Source organism: Pholis gunnellus, assembly GCF_910591455.1.
Source record: "Pholis gunnellus genome assembly, chromosome: 22".
In the NCBI taxonomy this organism is placed as follows: Eukaryota; Metazoa; Chordata; class Actinopteri; order Perciformes; family Pholidae; genus Pholis; species Pholis gunnellus.
This window is the reverse complement of record NC_136549.1, coordinates 4,613,038-4,631,942: the sequence shown is the minus strand read 5'-3', so window position 1 is coordinate 4,631,942 and position 18,905 is coordinate 4,613,038. Positions and strand designations below refer to the sequence as shown.

Sequence of the window (18,905 nt, the reverse complement as noted above, 5' to 3'; positions counted from 1 at the left end):
GGTTTGACTCTGCTCGACCCCTTCTGTTGGCCCTCGCCGCCGGATGTTACCTCAGCCACTCCGCTGACACCGTCTCGGCACTGTAACCTAGCAACGGGGATATGATGGTAGGGTGCACGGGTTTGAGGGTATTGCAGATCACCAATGAGAGAAACTGGAGAAGTTTCCAAGCACATGAAGGTAAGTGGTGATTTGACCGCAAGCAGTGACTGGTTTGAAATTGGAAGACCAATTATTCATTTCACAAGGGATGAAGAAAATCACAGCAATACAGAATTGTATTGCCTTTTGGGATGGAAATGATCAAACTACTTGTGATTTGGGAGCTTTGATTTAATGAGTCACGTCCAAAGCCAGTCATCCGGAGGTCATGGTTAGGTCGAGCTACTGTATATGCAGGAACACTCCAGAATACTAGCTGATTGTGAAGCTCTTTCAGTGGCTGCAACAGTAGAATAAGCTTTATTCCACAAAACTGCCTTTATCTATGTAAGGAAGACATTTAATCTTTCAATGCGGGCTTTATGAGTATATATGAAATAGATTAACTGCCACTGAATTATTCATATGTGTTTAAATGTGGAGTCTTTCACTATTTAAACCAGCCCCGAAACAATGACAAGTAAACTGAATGTAAAATACACATCATTTTGTGCAGGAGAGCAGTTTTGTTTTTTTGTTTTTTTTACAATTTCTGCTCTCAACCTTTCTTTGCTGCTTCCGTCTCACAATGACAACAGTTTCTACACCTACCCAGCTCTTCTTCTTCTTCTTTTTGTCCTCGGCGTCCTTGCCCAGACTGCCCATGCTGGAGTGACTGGCTGCGCTGTTGATGCTGGACATGCTCTCCGACGAGTGCTGCCGTCTGATCCGCAGGTCTGCAAGTGACGGACACAATCTTACTCAGTGCTCCGAAAAGACCGGTCACAATGCAATGCTGGGCCATGTACCAAAACGTTCTTCAAGCTTCTCTTTGAACTTATGATCCATTACATTTGAGTCCCGGTTGATACTGATGGTTACTGGTGGTATCAGATATTTAAGTTAAATACTACAGCCAACACTTGTTGAATGGCTACTTTGTCAGAAATGTAGCTCAGCCTAACAAACTAACGTTATTTAAAATGAAGAAGTCAGAAGTTAAAAGATCAGATTCTAGTAGCCACTATACATTGATTTGCTTTTGCTGCAAAATATGGACCATGAATTGTATCAAAATCTGAGTTTTTAAATTGTAACTTATAATAACTTTATCAGTCAGCTATGTTGGGCTCAGCTTGTCTCGAATAATCAGCGATGAGGAGTTTTGATACTTGAAATGAAAATTGATCACACAACTGATTCAGGTTGTTTCTAGGACAAAAAAAAAATGGACCTATACAGCACAAAACACTTCATTTATTAGGGGCTGGATTCCCCTTGTGGCCAATCAGGCTTAAAAAAAAAATGCATCGACACATGGAACACTAATGCAGCCTCATCATGGTCGCGCCTGCTGGTTCCCTCATTACCTTTGTGCAGGTGGTCAGGGCCGTTGAGCGCCACCTGGATGGCGGTCTGCGCGTCGGTGTTCTGGGTCTTCAGCGAGTCTATTGTTTCCCTCAACTCCACCAACTCGGACTCCTGGAGAGAGACACAGTTGTTAAAACGAAGGGCGACGCACCGAAAAGCAGTTCCTCGTTCGGCCAAATGTGTGGCGCTTCGTCACTGGAAACAAATTCCTAAATTTGGCTTTGGCGTGGCTTTTAGTGGAAGGGAATGAGAGGCAAAACATGAGGAGGATAGGAGTCTCCCTGTGGATTTGCCCGAAACCCCGCACCACCTGCTTAGAATTAAAAAAACGAAAAAAGCTCCACTCTGTTGAACCAACGATCAGATAGAAGGAGTCTCCTATTCTGCCATTCCCGAACCCAAGGGCTGAAGATAGGGTTTCCGCTTTAATTAAAAGTTGGGACGGCCTTGTTTAACAAAGACATCCCACCAGATCCCAGTCTGCTTTAATTTATAGAGGATTAAAAAGAGCTGCCAGGGCTCGTCAGCATTCTGTGTGTGTAATATGTGTGTGTGTGTGTGTGAACAGAGGGAAGTATTCATAATTTGTGGTAAGGATATATCTTTGAGCATATTGCTGCTGCTGTGTGATCAGTGTTTCGTTGCAATTCAAGCTCTTTTCAAACCTCCCGTCGGTCAAAAGAGTCGAATGGAGAGAAATAGACCCAGGAGCAGATGAATGCTGGAGGTTTTTCTGGAGAATACACTGGTTTTAAATGGGTTTGTGGGCCTTAGGGTCAGGGAATATGCTGAACCCTTGCATGTTGGGCCAAAATCGGGCACTTTCACCTTCAAGTGAAGCAAACATTTTTTACTTCAGACAAGCAAGTCAATCACCTTGGTTAAGGTTAGAAGTAAAGTTAGAGAGAAATTCAGGCAACGACGAAAACCTTTCAACGAAAACTCCAAAAGAAACCTTTCAAGTGCTTCGGGAACTGAACCTAAAGATAAAACATATCCATTAATGTGCAACCGCCGACCTCTCACTGAATCATGTCAATGTCAAACCGGAGCTGGTTTCTCATCATTTCTCCTCTCTGTGATCCCTTCGCCATCCATTCACACGCAGCACATTTCAAACTCAGGACTGAGCTCTTGTACCTTTTGTTCGGCCGTCATGGTGAGGCTCTGCAGGCGGCAGGTCATGTTGCTCAGGCTCTTCTCGAAGGCCGCCACCAGGTGAGCCTGCAGACACACAGAGAGACACATATTACAGGCTGGAGTGCAGGATAACATTTAGTTTACCACAGGCTAGCTATAAGAACTGTGTTCAAACTGTTTGATTCTCCTCCGAATATGAAAAACTAAAGAACCCAAAACCGATGAATTGGGACTCCTGTCAAAAGTCAAAATGAGCTCAGGCAAAATGTACGCTACGCTAAACAAAACTTATCACTTGTCGATGCATAAATCAATATTCATGAATGTTTTCAAAAAGCCCATGCAGAGAATGAATAAGTTGGTCTGCTGGCTGGCGACGATAGCTGTCAAGTGAGTTTTTTTGCTCGAGCCAAACAAGACGTTCCGTGGAAGGTTTGCCCTTCTGAAGAGGTTCCCTGTACCCCATGAAGAACTGCTGCTGGGATATCTAGCTTTAAAATACGAACAAACAGCAAAAACACGTTGAGTCACTCTCAAATTTCAAGGGCAAGTTCACACGATGCATTTTGAGAACGATTTATTTGCAGAATGTTGTGAATTAACCATTATGGATGTCGGCATGCTCCAAAATCCTCTTTCTGGAATAATAACACCAAGAAAATAGTGAAAGAAAAGATGGATCCCACAGAGGCACACAGATCAACGACCCCCCCCCCCCCCCGACTTCATCTGTCACCCGGAGATGCAGAGGCGACGTGCTCAGGGACGGCAAATGTATCGTTGGCGTCATGCCGTCTGCTCTGCTGAACCTGTGGGTTGTGTATGTGTGTGTCTGGATGTGTAACTGGATTTGCTTGAGCATCTGTGTGTGTTTTTTTTTATATACATGTTTGCGTCTGAATGTCTGGTGAAGCCTTATGTTCACGACTGTGCAAATGTGAGTCTGCAAAATCTGCGCTTGTTCTGCCAGCTCATCCTCTCATCCTTAGCTAGAGACCCTGAGACACCTGTCAGGCCTGGTGTGTCACACGGAAGTGGGCAGCGTGCCCAGGCACATCAGACAATCTCTGCTTAACACAAACACACACACACACACACACACTTGCATTTTTATACATTCAAGGACTTTCATTGAATTTAACAGCTTTTCTGTTCCAAAATGTGCGATCTAGCTCTTTTGAAAAAGGGATAATTAATCATCTTTCTATCCTTGTGAAAAACCAGAAATAAACAGACACACACACACACACACACAATAGCACACTATGCTGCCTCCTCCACTTTGTGTCCCTGGCTGAATCAGCAAAGGTCTTGACCTCTAGAAATGCCACCTGCTCCGACTCATCTCTCCAACTCCACATCTCTTTCCAACTCCACCTGTGAGCTCCGACTCAACAGCCCCCCCCCCCCCCGCGCCCACCTGTCCGCCACGGAGGAGGCGCCGATCAAACTCTGACGCATCCCGTGGCTGAACCGTCTGTCCTGCTCATGGGGCCTGGCCCCGGCTGACACACTTGTGCGCCGGGCCCCCTGTTTTTCGGACCGCCGATCCGATCCCGGGGTCTGGGGTCTGGGGTAGAGGTTGACGGTGGGCCAAACCAGTGAACTGGATGAAGAGAAGTCTTTTGGGGCAAGAGTTGCCAGACGACATAACAAGGAGGACAGTCACGACTACAGCGGTCCAAGCCAGCACCTGCTGCTGGGCTACCTTCTCTAAACACTACAGCATAAAGGGGAGGTGACGAATGGGAGGGAGGGAAGGGGATGATAAGGGAGAATACGGCCAATATAGGGAGAAAGAATAACAGAATAGAGAGTGATAGGGAGGGGGAACCTTTCATGGCTGAGCAGAAAGGGAGAGGCGACAAGGTTAGGGTGACACAGTGACGGGTGAGTAGAAAGAGGAAGGGGGATTGAGAGGGGAGGAGAGGTTCCTGTGTAAACTCTTAAACCAGAGTTAATGTCAGTCGAGGCAGGAAAACGTATCGCCTCCACCGGCTGAAAGGTGGTACAATACTTCACCAGTTTGGCAGCATTTGCTCTTCTTAATCCCTTTGACAGGATGTTGGTTTTACTAATTCTGCTCCATTTTGATCAAATAATACCAAAAACAAACACGCGGTTAATTAAAAACGACGAGTGTGGGGTGTTCTTAAGCCAGCGTGAGCGCACTGCGGCAAATATGTTTTTAATGTGAGAGTCGGCATGCGTGACCGTTGACACCTCCCCTAAAATTCGATTTAAGATCCAAATTCAATTTCCTGCACAAAAGAAACCCAGAAAATGATAATAATTATAATGATGTATGCAGTGGCACAGCAGAAGCCAAGATCAGATGACCTCAATCATGGAAGAATCTCCTCTGTGGCTCTCTGATGAAAAGACAGGAGAGGAAATTAAAATGCATTCAGCCAACGCAGGACGACACAATGCAGGCAACTGTTTTGCAAATCTCTTCCCCACAAATAAAACCCCTCTCACTAACCTTAAAATATACATTTTTACATTATCAATTTTGGGGATTTTTATGGCCAAACTCCGAAGGTTGTGTTCCTCTTCTGACATTTGGATGATTGACGCACTTTCTAAAACCACAAGTTAAGGTCAAATATGCATTAAATTGAGGTCACAACCAAATTGAAAAGCCCTTATAGTATACACACCATATTAAAGGATAAATGGCGAAGAAATTAGTGGTAAAAGGAAGCAAGGTATCCTCAAAATACTGTTTCAAAATGATAAAAAAAAGAAGGTTCTGTCTTTTTCAACATTTTGGAAAAACCAGTCTTTCTCTCTGTGGCCACAATACGAAACACCCACCAATGTGTAGGTTTCCTGTACATTTCAATGTATTTCTACATGCGTTCCAGGAATATACACGACGTCTCTTTTTTTTGGACCGTGGGTGGGCGGCATCTCGGGGCTGCTAAGGCTGACGTATCCGTGTCGGGTCACACTCCCCATTGAGAGGATAACACAAGCTCATAGCACCATCGACTCACCGCGCTGTCATGTGGATACAGTGTGATGCAGCTCCAGTACAACACCAGGGATGTTGGTTTTTTTTCACCTTTTCTTTTTTAAATCCCAAGCCTCTAACATGAGAGTGGGAGCTGTAAAGCACATGTGGGTGTTTGCATATGGCTTGGCACAGTTCAGCTTTTTCCACTGCCGTTTTATATGCTAAGCGACCCTGTTAATGGCCACTGAACATCAACACATACGTATATGTTTTTAAATGTTTTTTTGCTGCACAAAGCCACGGCAACATACTGTAAAAAAAATAGACGCCGCTAATAATTTGGCCCCTGCAAAGTGTAAAAATGTTTCTTCTCACCCAGCCATACTTGAGAAGTTCTTGACTGTTTTTTTTCTTCCTGCTTCATATTGTTGCAGCATCTCTTTCTCGCTGCAGGGTGATCGCAATCCTACCAGTAGCTTTTGAAACCAGCTCGTGTCAAATACTGTACGCGATGATGCAGCATCAGCAGGCGCTTACTGAACCAAGATAAACTGTAAAGAAACTGTAAGAATTCTCTGTTTGTAATGTACACATAAAATGTGGGCGCGAGCCACCCACTACTACAGCTGTGGCATCGACCTGCGACGGGGAATTGTCTCTACTTTCATCCGAGGCTCCACAGTGGCTTCACTGCTGGTGTCCTGAGGTGATGACATGTGTTATATGGCCTGTAAACGTGCCACACTGTGAGGTACAGCCTAAGCTGAGTGGATGCTGTCTCATGTGTGAGTCATGCTGGCGACACTGCCAAACACTTGTGTATTTATCGGTGTTGGGCAAGCGACTTGAAAAATACAGATTACATTTTTCTTATTGCTGTACTAACTCCTCAACAGCAAAAGTCATTTTTTTACATCACTTGTTAACGTGGCTAAAAAGCCACATTATGTAAACAACACAACTTTGGAGTTAGCAGTAGCATTTCTCTTCTTTTGGTAGAAGGTTAGTAGCCTCCCCACAACTTGTGAACCTGTGTCAAGCTAACCCGTACATGACCAGTTTATCTGGTTAGCCTTCAACTAAACTATAATACCAAGTCCTTTGCTACGTTACGTACAAGGTCTTCACGGGTCCACCCGACCCTTAGGACGCGAGACCCAACCCAGGACACATACGGGTTTGGATTCATGGTTTATACGGTCAATCGGTTCCTGTTCTATAGCCCTGGGTCCCTGAACTGTTCAGCATTATGTGCAATACTCAACTGGATCCGAGAGCACCCGGCCTGATCAGAAAGCGCCGATTGTGATGAAACAAGCAAACTGCAAAGAGCATTTCTGGCCCAAAACTGTGTCCCTGCTCTGGAGGTGAAGGGTCGGAGAGCAGAGGTCGGACTCATGATAGAAAATGAGCAATGACAACATTAGCAGCTATTGTTGGCATTGCTCATTTCCTATCATGAGTCCGACGAGCCAATCGTTATTATAGTTAAAAAGTACAAACAGTCAAAATTATCTTTATTATGCTTGATGCAAAGATGATGCTGAATGAGTCCCAATTGTCATCCATCCCCGTGACAGCAAGTGGACTTTTAAGATGTGAAAACGAGTGGATTAGCAATGCTAATCAGCAAGTGAGGAATAACAGAAAACCTGGATGTATCCAACCAACTGTCTTGTCAAGGAGGACGGATTATATGCGTCAAGGCCAGCCACAGGGGAGAGGGCTATCGGGTGACCTTAAGGAACAAAGTTCTGTTTAACTTAAGAGTGAAATGTTGAACTAACTTGAACCTCTTCATAGCAATTAGCTGTAAAATCAGTGACAGTCACCTGTAAACAGACTTTGATATCTAAAATCGGTGGAGTTCCCCTTTCAGAGTATTGAATTGTAAATGATTCCACTGAGACTATATTGCAAATGTGAAGCTTCATCTATCAAGTCCTTTCACATGACCCAAACAAAAGTGTTCTGACTCTCCCTACAGAACTCTTTCACAAAGTCACGTCTCCCTCTTCCATTCGGCAACTTTCCCTGCTGTTTAGCCTTCAGTTTCAGCTCGGCACAACTTTGTGATCAAAGCCTCAGACCGAAGCGAAGACCCCGCCTGCCTCCACGCTTGATCAGGCACTTGGCATTGAGGGTGGAGCGGCTGAGCTGAGTCGGGCGCTGAAGTTTGTCGATCTATCAGCACAAAGACAGGCTCCGTCTGGGGGTTGGAGGTCTCTGCATCTTGCTCTTGTTTCACCCACGCGTGACGTCTAGATTCACTTATCCTCGTCTCCCCCGTTCTCTCTCCTGCGCCAGTCTACCTCTCTTATTTGATTCTTCCTGCTCGGTTGAATCTGGGCGAGGCTCTTGTTCTCACTGAAAACCCCCCCCACCGGCTGAGACAAAAGGCAAGGAGGCAATCCTAGCTGTGCCGCAGGTACACAAACACGCACAAGAAAACACACACTAAAAATCAAACAAGCAAAAGCCTAAATACAAGCACCTGGCTTCAAAAACAGAGATAAGGAATTAGTGGGCGTCTGAAAGATTTACAGTATATTCTTTCCAGGGCTTTGATAGGCAACGCTCCCCATAGAAAGCTCTCCGACAGAAGTTTGTCATGCAAATGAGCCGGCTGTTCTGACGGAGTCTTCTGAAGTAAACAAACTCACGTTGGTAGACAGCTGAGACGTCAGGGTCGCCACCTTCTCCTGAGAGGCGTCCAGCTCCCGACGCAGCTTTCTGATTTGCTGTTTGGGGGGAAGAAGAGAGAGCAAAGAGGCGTAAGTTAGCGCTCCTGAAAAACACAAAGACAGCAAGAACTTTGAAACTCCCGTGCTGATAACTTTGATGTGAAAACTGTGCAGTAGCATGGTAATACTGTGCAAAAAAGACACTGGGGTAAAGTGTGAACACAAAGTGTGGGGGATTACCGTGGAATTTTGGACTGTTTGGCCCTTGATTGAAAAGAGAAGAGTAAATATTAACACTATGTTGCATGCCTCCATCAGACAGAGGTTATCACAAGCCACAGCACTGGTTTTCTCATGGCAACACTTTGAGCAGCGCCTGGGTCCTGGCTCAAAAAACATTTGCAAATACCTGATATTGTTTCTTACATAATAAAATAAGTGCCAGATGTGTCAGTTTACCAAAGTGGACGACACAAGGACAACGGCGTCTTAGTTTCTTTCACAAGTTCCAAATTGTTGTCAATATCAGAATTTTGGATCACTGTTTGTCTGTTTTTTGGATATAATCCATATGACAAAAGACATGTTTCCCTCTCCTTTCCAACACATTGACAGTTTTGACATTTTAGGAGGATTTTAGATTTTTCCTCGTTTGAGAATTCTCCAAAAAATACCAAGCGAGTCCCTTTTATGATTTCTTTTCATTGCCGTTACTCATCCCCAATGCCAAAGCTGCGTAGCCAAGTTGCTGTTGTGCCAACATGACAGCAAACGTCTCAAGTAAATGATGATAAATTGGAGTCATGTGCAGGTCACCTGTCTCAGGGTCTGAAAGTGGAAAACATAAACTGTTGATGTGAAGGAGGGAAAAAAGAACCAGGATCGTGGTATTGCACTGTGACTGAGCATTATTGACGGTTTGTACCTCATGAGCTCTCCTCAAATGCTAAACTCCACCCATCTGGCAGGGTTGAAACCAACACCGCAGTGTATTTGCCAATTTAGTTTGATCCAAGCTTGAAATAAAAGCTCGAATAAAGACACAGGACACAGAGCAGGGATTCTAACAGAAGTCAGAAAATCAAACCATAAATCTACAAAAACCTCAAAGAAGAATCAGTGAAGAACTGAACAGGATGGTTGAACAACGGCCAAAGGGCGGGGCATGCACTACATATGTATAGTGTACGTTTCTGTAATATGTTAAGGATATAAGCTATGTAGCACTGTATGGTTGATGAAAATGAAATAAATGCAAAAGATTCACTGATGCAAAAAGCAATGCAACATAGGGTTAAACTGCTTTGTTGTAGAACCTGATACCATTTTATCCACCATCACCGGTACCATATTTATGTGATTTCTGGCTCAAAGTATTCATCAACAATAGGCCAAATTTAGTCGAGCAAATATCACTGTTTGAGCTTTGATTGACAGACAGACCCTCTCTGATTATAGACGCAGTGCAACAGAAAAGCACAAACGTAAAGACGTGTAGATGCAGGAAAACACCTGAAGGGCATAATCAAAACGAAATCAGATAAACTCCTTTGTTCTTCCTCACAGCTACCTTTGAGGTGCTCATGACTTAACACCCGCCCACATCTGCAGAACAAGGTTTGAGTGTTTAACTGTCTGAATGTGAAGCAGGAAGGTGCTAAGGAGAAGCGGACATGCAGACGGATGGATTATTACCCATCCTTACCTCTGAGTGTGCTTTCTCCTCCGTCTGTAAGGAAGAAAAATGAAAAAGATTATTGGCTCCGCGTGGTGTGTTTAATCAAGCATCTTTCAAAGAGTACATGGCATTTCAATGTCAACGAAGAGAAGTTATGAAACGGCCAAAACATAGCCGAAGAGATTTAAACCCTACTTCAAATGAAATGAGATTAAAATAACAGAAAATAATCTCCATCATCCTTCCAGGCCTTTCCTCTGCAACCTGCGAGTGCAATTGGAAACAGGCGGGAACGTTGACTGGAACGCTGCCTGTGCTATTAGAAAACCCAACACTTGTCCGGAGTCTTATCTGCCAAAGTTAAATGAGAAGCATGCAATGACGGAAGGTTCTTTCTTTGGGCTCTACGGACACAGAAGGGATGAGATAGAAATAACGTAAGAAAGTGTATGTGAGATTTAATGCATCACTGGGAACAGCTGATGCATTTTTTCAAATGTACTGTCACATTTAAAAAAAGTTAGTGCAGCTTTACACCTGCACTAACGTTTTTGGGCAGGGAAACAAGTTGTAAACACAACACTGACACGTTATATAAAGGTTTTACGGCAAACTTGCATATTTACACATTTCACAGAAGCTAACCGACATTAGCATTAATTTGGAGTTGTGTGTCTGGCCACCTGGCGAATAAAAGTGCTTTATTTACTTTCCTTTTCCTGTTATGGTCTCCATTTGAGGGAAATAGCTTTCTTTTTGGCTGCTAAATGCTCCACTGTTTCACAAGCTCGTCACCAACTTTGCTGTTTGGTGCTACGCCAAACAATAAAACCGCTGGTTGGAAAACCAAACCAATGAGCGGAATGAGGCTAAAACTCCACAGAGGTGAGTGGAACTATCAAGTTGGATTGCAATTCAATCTGCATTTGTCTCTACAAACTCCTTAAAATGTTAATATAAAAGTAGTGACTGGAGCAACTTTGACGTGTTTTTACATCATATGAATTGCCATTTCCCCCCCCCAAATGTTCAGGAATCAGTGAACCATATCAACATTATGGTTAACATTAAGTTTAATAATGACACCACATCAAAATGAAAATCTCCAACCGGTTTGTAGTTTTATTCCATCCATACAGGTAAAGTTTTCTCCCATAATCAGGACATTGTAATTATATATATGAGAGCACTATACAAGCACGGTGCTATCATTATGAAAACATCCACATCTAACCCTACCGACCTTCAACCGTCTGCTTAAAAGGCAACGAGTACTAGCCAATCAGAGGCAGAGCAGGGCGGGTCTTTGCGGAATGCGGGAGCAATTGGTTAAGCTAGTGACACCTAAGGTTGCCTACTTCTAGTTTACATCATGCTTTACTAGTTTTACATGAACAGCACCTGACTTTAACTCTAGCTCTGAAAGCCGTACATTTAGGAAAGAGAAGTTGTCCGGCTACTTACCGCAGAGTACAATGAAGACGTGCTGGAGACCAGAGACAATGAAGAGCCATGGACTGTAAGCACATATGGAGAGTAAAGAGTGACAGAAGTAATTAAAACAGGAATTAAAGAATGACTCTGTGACCATATAATATTCTAACCTTTTATATTAAATCTGACCAGGAGGCAGTTCTGCAATTGCTTATTTATTTATTATAGCTGGCTCAATAGCTATGGTAAGTCATTCAGATGATGTGCTCAGTTATACTAAGTGACTGAGGCAGTGAAAAAACAACATGATTTAGCCTGTTAAAAAGCTGACCTCTACATGAATGCAATCACAGCCTCTTACATCTCTCACAAAAAAGATCAGAACAGAGTGAGCCATCAGCCAAGAGCTCATTAAATCTGGTATTTAAGTCCTTGGTGACTGATGGGACTTTGCTTTGCTGAATGTGGCCCTAAAATGATCTATAATGGCTCCTCAGTAGGTCAAGAGTGTCGGAGAGTGTGTCCTACCTTCGTCGGTGCTGTCCCTGAAGGAGCCGGAGCGGCTGATGCCCCGTTGGCGGTCCTCCAGGGAGGTTGCGCTGCCACCCAGTGGATGGCCCTCCCCGTACAGGTCAAAGGAGTCCTGGGCAGGGATGCTGTTGGAGCGGCTCATGCTGGTGCTGCCTGGTGGCAGGTTATACTGGCTGATGTTGGTGGGGCTCACTGCACGGAGGGGAAAAACACCAAGATCTGTGTTGATAACATTATATTTTCCCATCGTTACATTTGTGCATGTGTAAAAATCACCAGTGATCAACTATTGATGCATGACATACAGCTGGATATGATCGAACAATGTTGCAGATGTGTCATGAATTAGATATTCTTAAGCACAGGTTGAAACAGACAGTTAAAACTATTGTTTTTCACCATTTAGTTTGCTTGTGTCTCGCCTTAAGTTGGCATAAAATGAAGAAGCATTAGTAATGGCTGGTGGCAAGTTGTACAGGCTATCACAGGCTCTTGGCTGTGAGAAATTACATCATATTAACACATGAAAATAACTGGGAGCAAATACAAAACATTCACTGCCTATGGACACGTTGTAACTCAGATCTATTCCAGATGTGCTACAGTGAGTTTGTTCCTATAGCCTTACGCAGGTTGGAGTAGTGGTATTTTCCAGTGTTCGTGCAGGAAGCTCCCGGAGGAGACAGTGGGGACTGGCTGCCTGTGTCCTGAAGTCCCCCTGTTGAATGGGACCTCAACCACTCCTTCCCTTCCTCGTGGGACGTCTGCCGGGAGGACGGAGGGTACCTGAATCCCACAAAGACACAGTAAGCACGAGGCAAGTAGAGACGTATTTGAAAGTCCAAGCAGTGGATTTCTGTGGTGATGAAATGAGTGCAGAGCTACATAATAGAAGCATGTGAGCAGATGGCGAAAAAACAACAACCACCATGCAGCCACACACAGATGCTTACACGCATGCATCTACACACATTTAGTCGTTTATACACGCAGTGCGCCAAAGCTGCCAAACGCACTGCCGCTCATCTCTTCTCTCCCCAGCTCCAAAGTGGCTCAGCAACAGAAGGCCCCCTTATCGCCGGCGTGACAATCGGCCATATTTAATCCTCTGAGGATGATAATTGAGTTTTGCACTCATCCCTTTTCAGAGCCGCCTTCCTTCCGACGTCCCCATTACTACGCTTGTCACATCTGACCCTGCTTCGGTCCCCCCCACGCCTGTGCTTCGCATTCCTCCCCCAGCGGGGATTGGGTGTCTGAGAGTACAGCAACGTTCGACGCTCGCTGGTGTTGAAAGGGAGCAGACTGAAATATCCAAGGGTCAGTGTGTGACACAGTATACTTGCAAAATGCCCATAAGCGGGACTAAACATGCTTAGTGATATGACTAAAGGGGTCAGGCAAAAAAAAGCTGCCTGGTTTAAGATGTGAACAGACGGCCGTAAAAACACTGCAGTCTATACTGAACATCCCAACCAACAGGCATAAAGTGGAGTATAAGATCGGAGGCTTTTAGGCTAAAAAAGAGTGTCAGCACCAAATGCCATCGAAATGAAAGAATGGTTTGAAGCCAGCAGGCCCCATTCAACCCCTCTGCAGCGCTGCTGTATAATTGGCTAGAGAGGTTGTTCCCTGCAGAGGTTGTGCCACTGTGATGAATGGGTTATGGTATTTCTGTCTCAGTCTCTTTAGTCCCAGCTCAAATCAAAAGTATCCATTCTACTTCCGCCCCTTCGGCTAACACTGCAAATGTTATCAGGAGGTTTGGGGCCATGTTAGGGAGCTGAGGAAGAACTGCGCTGTCATGGCGGCTGCGTTTTGCCGCATTTCTAAATGATGGCAATCGGATGAAGATGCACACAGAGAAGCAGACATACAAACGGAGGGACTTAGGCAGCATTTACACTGCATCAGAACATTTCGCCCCTCTTAAAGAGAGTTATAATCTAATTTGGACTTCAGGATCTGTGGTAAAACAATCAGATCCTGACACATGAGAAAGCATTATCTGGAGGTGAAACAATAGGTCAAAGGTTTAGACTTCATTAGGGTTTGGGTTGACACTTCTGTCGAGTCAAACACTATTACTGGGTACACAAGGTGACCAAAGCAAGTTGGAGTCTGCATTGTATTACGTAAGGCATTCTCAAAATCCACAGCTAGTCTGATTTGTGCAGGAACGTAGTACTGCAGTGTAAATGCTGCAAAAGACAACCACAACATTTGCTAACCTGTAGTTCCCAACCTTTTCTCTCAATTATAGATTACTTTAAGCTAAATATTTAACCTGTATATTCATTACAGGAAACTCTGGTTGGGAATCACTGCTAAAGACGGTGTGTTCATCGTCCCACCCACACATACAACAACGTGAAAAGTACACTTGATATCAGAATGATTACTTTCATGCAAATGTCTACTAATGATCTATGTGGGTGATTAAAAGAAGAACAGTTGAGGATGGGCTCTTGCTGCAGATGTGTTGTACCTCAGTCCCTTTTTGGGAAGCGTGTTTCTGTCAAGAGGCATGCTGTTAAAACACAAAGGATGAGTGAATTAGATGGACAACAGAAAACATTTTTGTTTGATTTACATGAGAAAAAGACTTGGGTCACATTTTACAAACTTGACCTTTGACACACACACACACACACACACATACACAAAGACACACACAATGAAGAAAACAAAGACACTACTAATGTATCACAGTACAGAAATATATAGGCCGATTTAAATATGAATCAATTGTTTCATTTTTGAGACATACAGCTAAGCTAGTAAGGGAAAATAAACTACCATGATTACTCTTCATTCTGTTTATGTATTGCATGGACAGTATGTGGACAAAACAATGGAAACACCCTGATAAAGACTTCTCATGGGAATGAGCGTCTGGAATGATCTTAATGTATTGTGGGACTTTTCTAGCATGGCTTCAGACCCACAACTACTAGTGTCTTGATTGTTTTAAATAGGTTAAATGATGATCCCAGAACCACTAAGACTGGTACCTGGTCAAGGCAATAGACTAACTGTGGAAAAGTTGGCACGTCAGGTGGGTCAGTGAGTAATAAAAGGGTAAGACTCTGGAAAGAAGGAGAATACCAAAACCATGCTGGAAAAAAGAAACCTAAATCCAACCAAGCTTTGTGTTGGATTGGTCAATTTCTTCTTCTTCTTTTAATTATGTTGCTGAGGCTTCCTCTGCATTCATGTTTATATCTTAGGATAAAGACCTCTTGTCTCTGTTCTCAAATGAAACAATGAATACGATTCAGCCCAATCGTATTCCCCGTTACTCACCCCTCAGACAGGGTGGACTTGACACTGCCGGTTCGTGTAACCTTGGGCCCGTGGTGGCCCAGCGGGAGATCAATGGACTCAGAGCTGGTGTGCAGACTGGTCATGCTTTGGCAGCTCAGTGTGTCCTTGCTGCCAGCTGACGAGCTACAGGCCGGCCAGGGCCGAGCGTTGGAGGGCAGGGAGAGGCCAGAGGCCGGGCTGGACGCCGGGGAGTCGGTGCACAGGTCTGGGGTTTTGCCGTATAGCGGGCTACTGCCGCCGCTCAGGCCGCAAGCGCTGCCCAGGCTCCCCGTGCCAGAGGAGGGCGAGTCCAGACTGACCTGCCTCGCCAGCGTGCCGTGGGGGCTGCCAAGTATTGAGGGGCACTTGCCAGAGTCGGGAGTGCCCGGAGAGCTGGCCTTGCTGCTGGCTTTGGTGCCAAACAATCTGGGGGTAGAGAGGTGGGTGCAGTCATTCAGAAATGCTCAAAGTGATGAGCCTCTGCAAGATCCATACTGGAAAATGAATTCATTTTGGTACTTTCAGAAAGTGGATTACATTGAGGTTATCTAATGTATATTGCATTTGATATTGTATTACTGCAGTGGTCACAGGCATCAAGAAACTACAGCAACTCAAACATCCCCACATCTTTGTTGTAACACCGACGTCAAACTACGGATAAAACACTGAGCACACTTCTCAACACATGTATCCCTCGCGGCAAACTCCACCTCATTTCAGCGGCAGATCCTCAGTAACTTACATCGACACATCTGCTTTCACAGCTTTGCACGTTTCAGCCCTGTGACTTTTAAGAACCTAATCTGTTAGGCCACTCAACTCCGCTCGCCTCCCACATATGCTCAGACAGCCTGCTACTCATATTGCGCCTGTCCCAGTCTGTCATCGCAATCACATGAAATATAAAAAGGTGAAAAAAAAATATAGCAAGCTTGAAGGCATGCAGATGAAACGGGTCGGCCTGACAGATCGGATAGGGACGAATGTCTGGCCGCGCCTGCACAACGCGTGCTTCTAATGAGTCAGGGATCGGCGAGGCGAGAAACTCCTGTCTCCTGTCTGTTCTGATCAACAACTGCTGAGCTGGATTTGGCTGAACCCGAATGAAAAGCCATCGCCCCTTCATCTGCGGGGTAAATATATGTTTCATCTGCAGTGGCTTATCACCTACACCAGCGGACAATCTATGCGATGGCCCCCATTGGCTGTGCAGCCGAGTGAACACGCTCAATCAATCTTTCTGTGGAGGCGCAGAAATGTGATTTATTAAATGTCACGTATTGATCTTGCGCATCAAAACATATCTAAATTTGCCGGAGTACTTTTGGCGAGACTTTACCACGACAGACGAGGTCTTCAATAAATGCCCCCTATCTGTTACAGGAGTCTGGGGAACCAGGAAATGATAATGAATGAAAACAGCCTTCAATTCTGAAATAGACAGAATCACCTGAATCCAAAGTACAATCTAAGTACTGCAAGACCTGAACTTATATTGCATCTAAAAGGCACGCTTGCTGTAGAAAAACATCCCTTGTAGCTATTAACCAAATACAGCATGTGATGAAATGCTTGAGTCACGTAGAAACACACACGGCGAGGGACAAAGACAGAACGGAAGCCGCGTGCATGTTATTGTGTGTCTGACCTGCGGAACGTAGGGGAAGCGATATCGGGGTACTTGGAGCCCGGCTGCCTGAGGCCTGATTGGCCGGTTGAACTGGAGGTGGGGCTGGACTTGGGAGAGGTGGACAGTCCTGCTGAGGCGTCCTGGTCTGACACCGCCACTTTCTCCTTGTCCGTCTGGTTGATGGTGATGGGACTGGAGCGGTCAGAACGGTCGGAGCCCACTTTTCCGTCCCTGCGCTTGGCACCCGCTTGTGTCGCCGCAGCCGCCGCCGCTGCCCCCCCGGCTGACTTGCCGCTCACGTTCGAGTCGATGCTGCTGGAGCTGGAGCGGTGCCCGCCGCGCCCTGCTGCTGCTCCGCTGGAGGATTTGGCCGGTCTGGGCAGAGAGCGGTACTGCAGGGTCACTTTGGAGGCACTGCAGCTGAGCAGGATGCCGTCATCCTGGGGCTGTGAGCCGTCCAAGCTGGTCTTGCGCACGCCGCCGATGCCTGTGCCTTTGCCGAGGGCAGCTGAGGATTTGGGCGCCTTGCCCAGGGTGGCTGAGCCGCTGGCGAGCGTTGCCCCGCTGGAGGTGATTAGGGTACCACTGGCACCGGGGATCTTCTTGTATCCAAAAGACGCAGTGGTGGGTGGGCGGCCGATGCCGGAGGGAGGTTTCTTACCTTCATCTCCGCTACTCTTCCCGGCATCGGAGGGTGAGCGCTGGATGGCTGCTGAACTCTTGGAAGGCGCCTTGCCCTTCTCCGAGGCCTTAGTGTCATCAGTTTTGCCTGTGAATTTGCATAAAGACTTATTAGCACAAATACAAAAAACATCACCCCCAGCAGATTCTTGGCCCAGCGGTTGTTTGTTTTTTAATCACCTGTGGTGCCACAGAGCAGGGAAAGCCAAATTAGTGTACATTTTGACCAGCAGCCAGCTGTTTATCACAGCTCAGCTGCAGTGAAAAGCGAGCGATACTTATCTGCAACAAAGCTGCCCAACTTGCTTAGTGGACAGAAAATGTAAGAGCAGCTGCACAGTCTCCAAGCACAGCTAACAGTGACACAGAGGCAACAAATATGCTGCAAATTCACGACTCTCCATTACAAAACATCTCCCAAAACCAATATTAAAAGCAAAGGCACATCTACTGTATTTCATTTCTACCTGTGGATTATAGATATTAAAACAAATCTCACCTGGTGTTTTGTGGGCAGCGGAGGTACCCTTGGTCCTGGGTGGCGTAATGCCCACCTGGGCCGTCATGCCCCGCCTCCACGAGCCCGTCTGGGACATCTGGGCCAGCGCGGCGGCCTTCTGACCGGCTTCCTCGTACTGACTCTGGGCTTGAGCGGAAGAGGAGGACGAGGAGGGCTTCCAGCGGGAGGAGCCGCTGCCGGGGTCCATGCTCGCGTCCAGCTCCTCCTCCACCTTCTTCAGGTCCTCGGCTCCGGCCCAGCTGCTGCTCACCTCCTGCTCTGCATGTTTGGACCTGCTTCCTTTCTGGGACTGGGGGGGGGTGGTGGGTGTCAAAGAAAGCACATATAGATTATTCCGTAAAAATAATGACTGCTGTACCTAAAAGAGTACGTAAGATCATACAGCCACCACAGTGAGATATAAGTCCCTGCACCAACGGAGCAGTGCGGTGTGTGTTTGTGTGTGAAGTCGTAGCTATCTCTGGAATCACACACGTCAAAATCTCCTCTTTTGGGACTCGCGCAAACACGCCCACACACACACACAGCAGTGATAACTAGCCTACCTTGACAGATGGCTGGTCTCCTTAGCAACACCAGAGTCTCTTAAGAGCCCGGTCTGTTGAGTATTTCATGAGGGGCCAAAGATACTTGGCAGAATACAGCTAACGCCTGCGAGGAGAGCTGAGCGGTGGCCTTCGGTTCACAGTTAATTCCCTCAGCTGTGATTTCAGAGCTCACACAAAGCCTGGCCTTGGGTTTCATGCTCAACCAGCACGCTTGCAGCTCCGCATTTGATATAGATATTTAGTCAGATCTCACAATTCAATCTTTTTATAGCACAA

At 45.7% G+C, this 18,905-nt stretch overlaps 1 protein-coding gene across 1 annotated transcript in view; it reads right to left on the bottom strand.

Annotated features, from left to right (window-relative positions):
* nav3 (neuron navigator 3) overlaps positions 1 to 18,905 on the bottom strand; it is a gene marked incomplete at its 5' end in the record, with an annotated part of 173,251 nt that overhangs the window by 17,943 nt on the left and 136,403 nt on the right. The window contains 13 exons of the mRNA XM_079183853.1: positions 730 to 878; positions 1,512 to 1,623; positions 2,653 to 2,736; positions 8,278 to 8,355; positions 8,539 to 8,562; positions 10,004 to 10,027; positions 11,441 to 11,493; positions 11,939 to 12,133; positions 12,570 to 12,727; positions 14,430 to 14,471; positions 15,248 to 15,673; positions 16,899 to 17,649; positions 18,061 to 18,370. Coding sequence (XP_079039979.1) covers positions 730 to 878; positions 1,512 to 1,623; positions 2,653 to 2,736; positions 8,278 to 8,355; positions 8,539 to 8,562; positions 10,004 to 10,027; positions 11,441 to 11,493; positions 11,939 to 12,133; positions 12,570 to 12,727; positions 14,430 to 14,471; positions 15,248 to 15,673; positions 16,899 to 17,649; positions 18,061 to 18,370 — 2,406 coding nt within the window. The remainder of the gene's footprint in view (positions 1 to 729; positions 879 to 1,511; positions 1,624 to 2,652; positions 2,737 to 8,277; positions 8,356 to 8,538; positions 8,563 to 10,003; positions 10,028 to 11,440; positions 11,494 to 11,938; positions 12,134 to 12,569; positions 12,728 to 14,429; positions 14,472 to 15,247; positions 15,674 to 16,898; positions 17,650 to 18,060; positions 18,371 to 18,905) is intronic.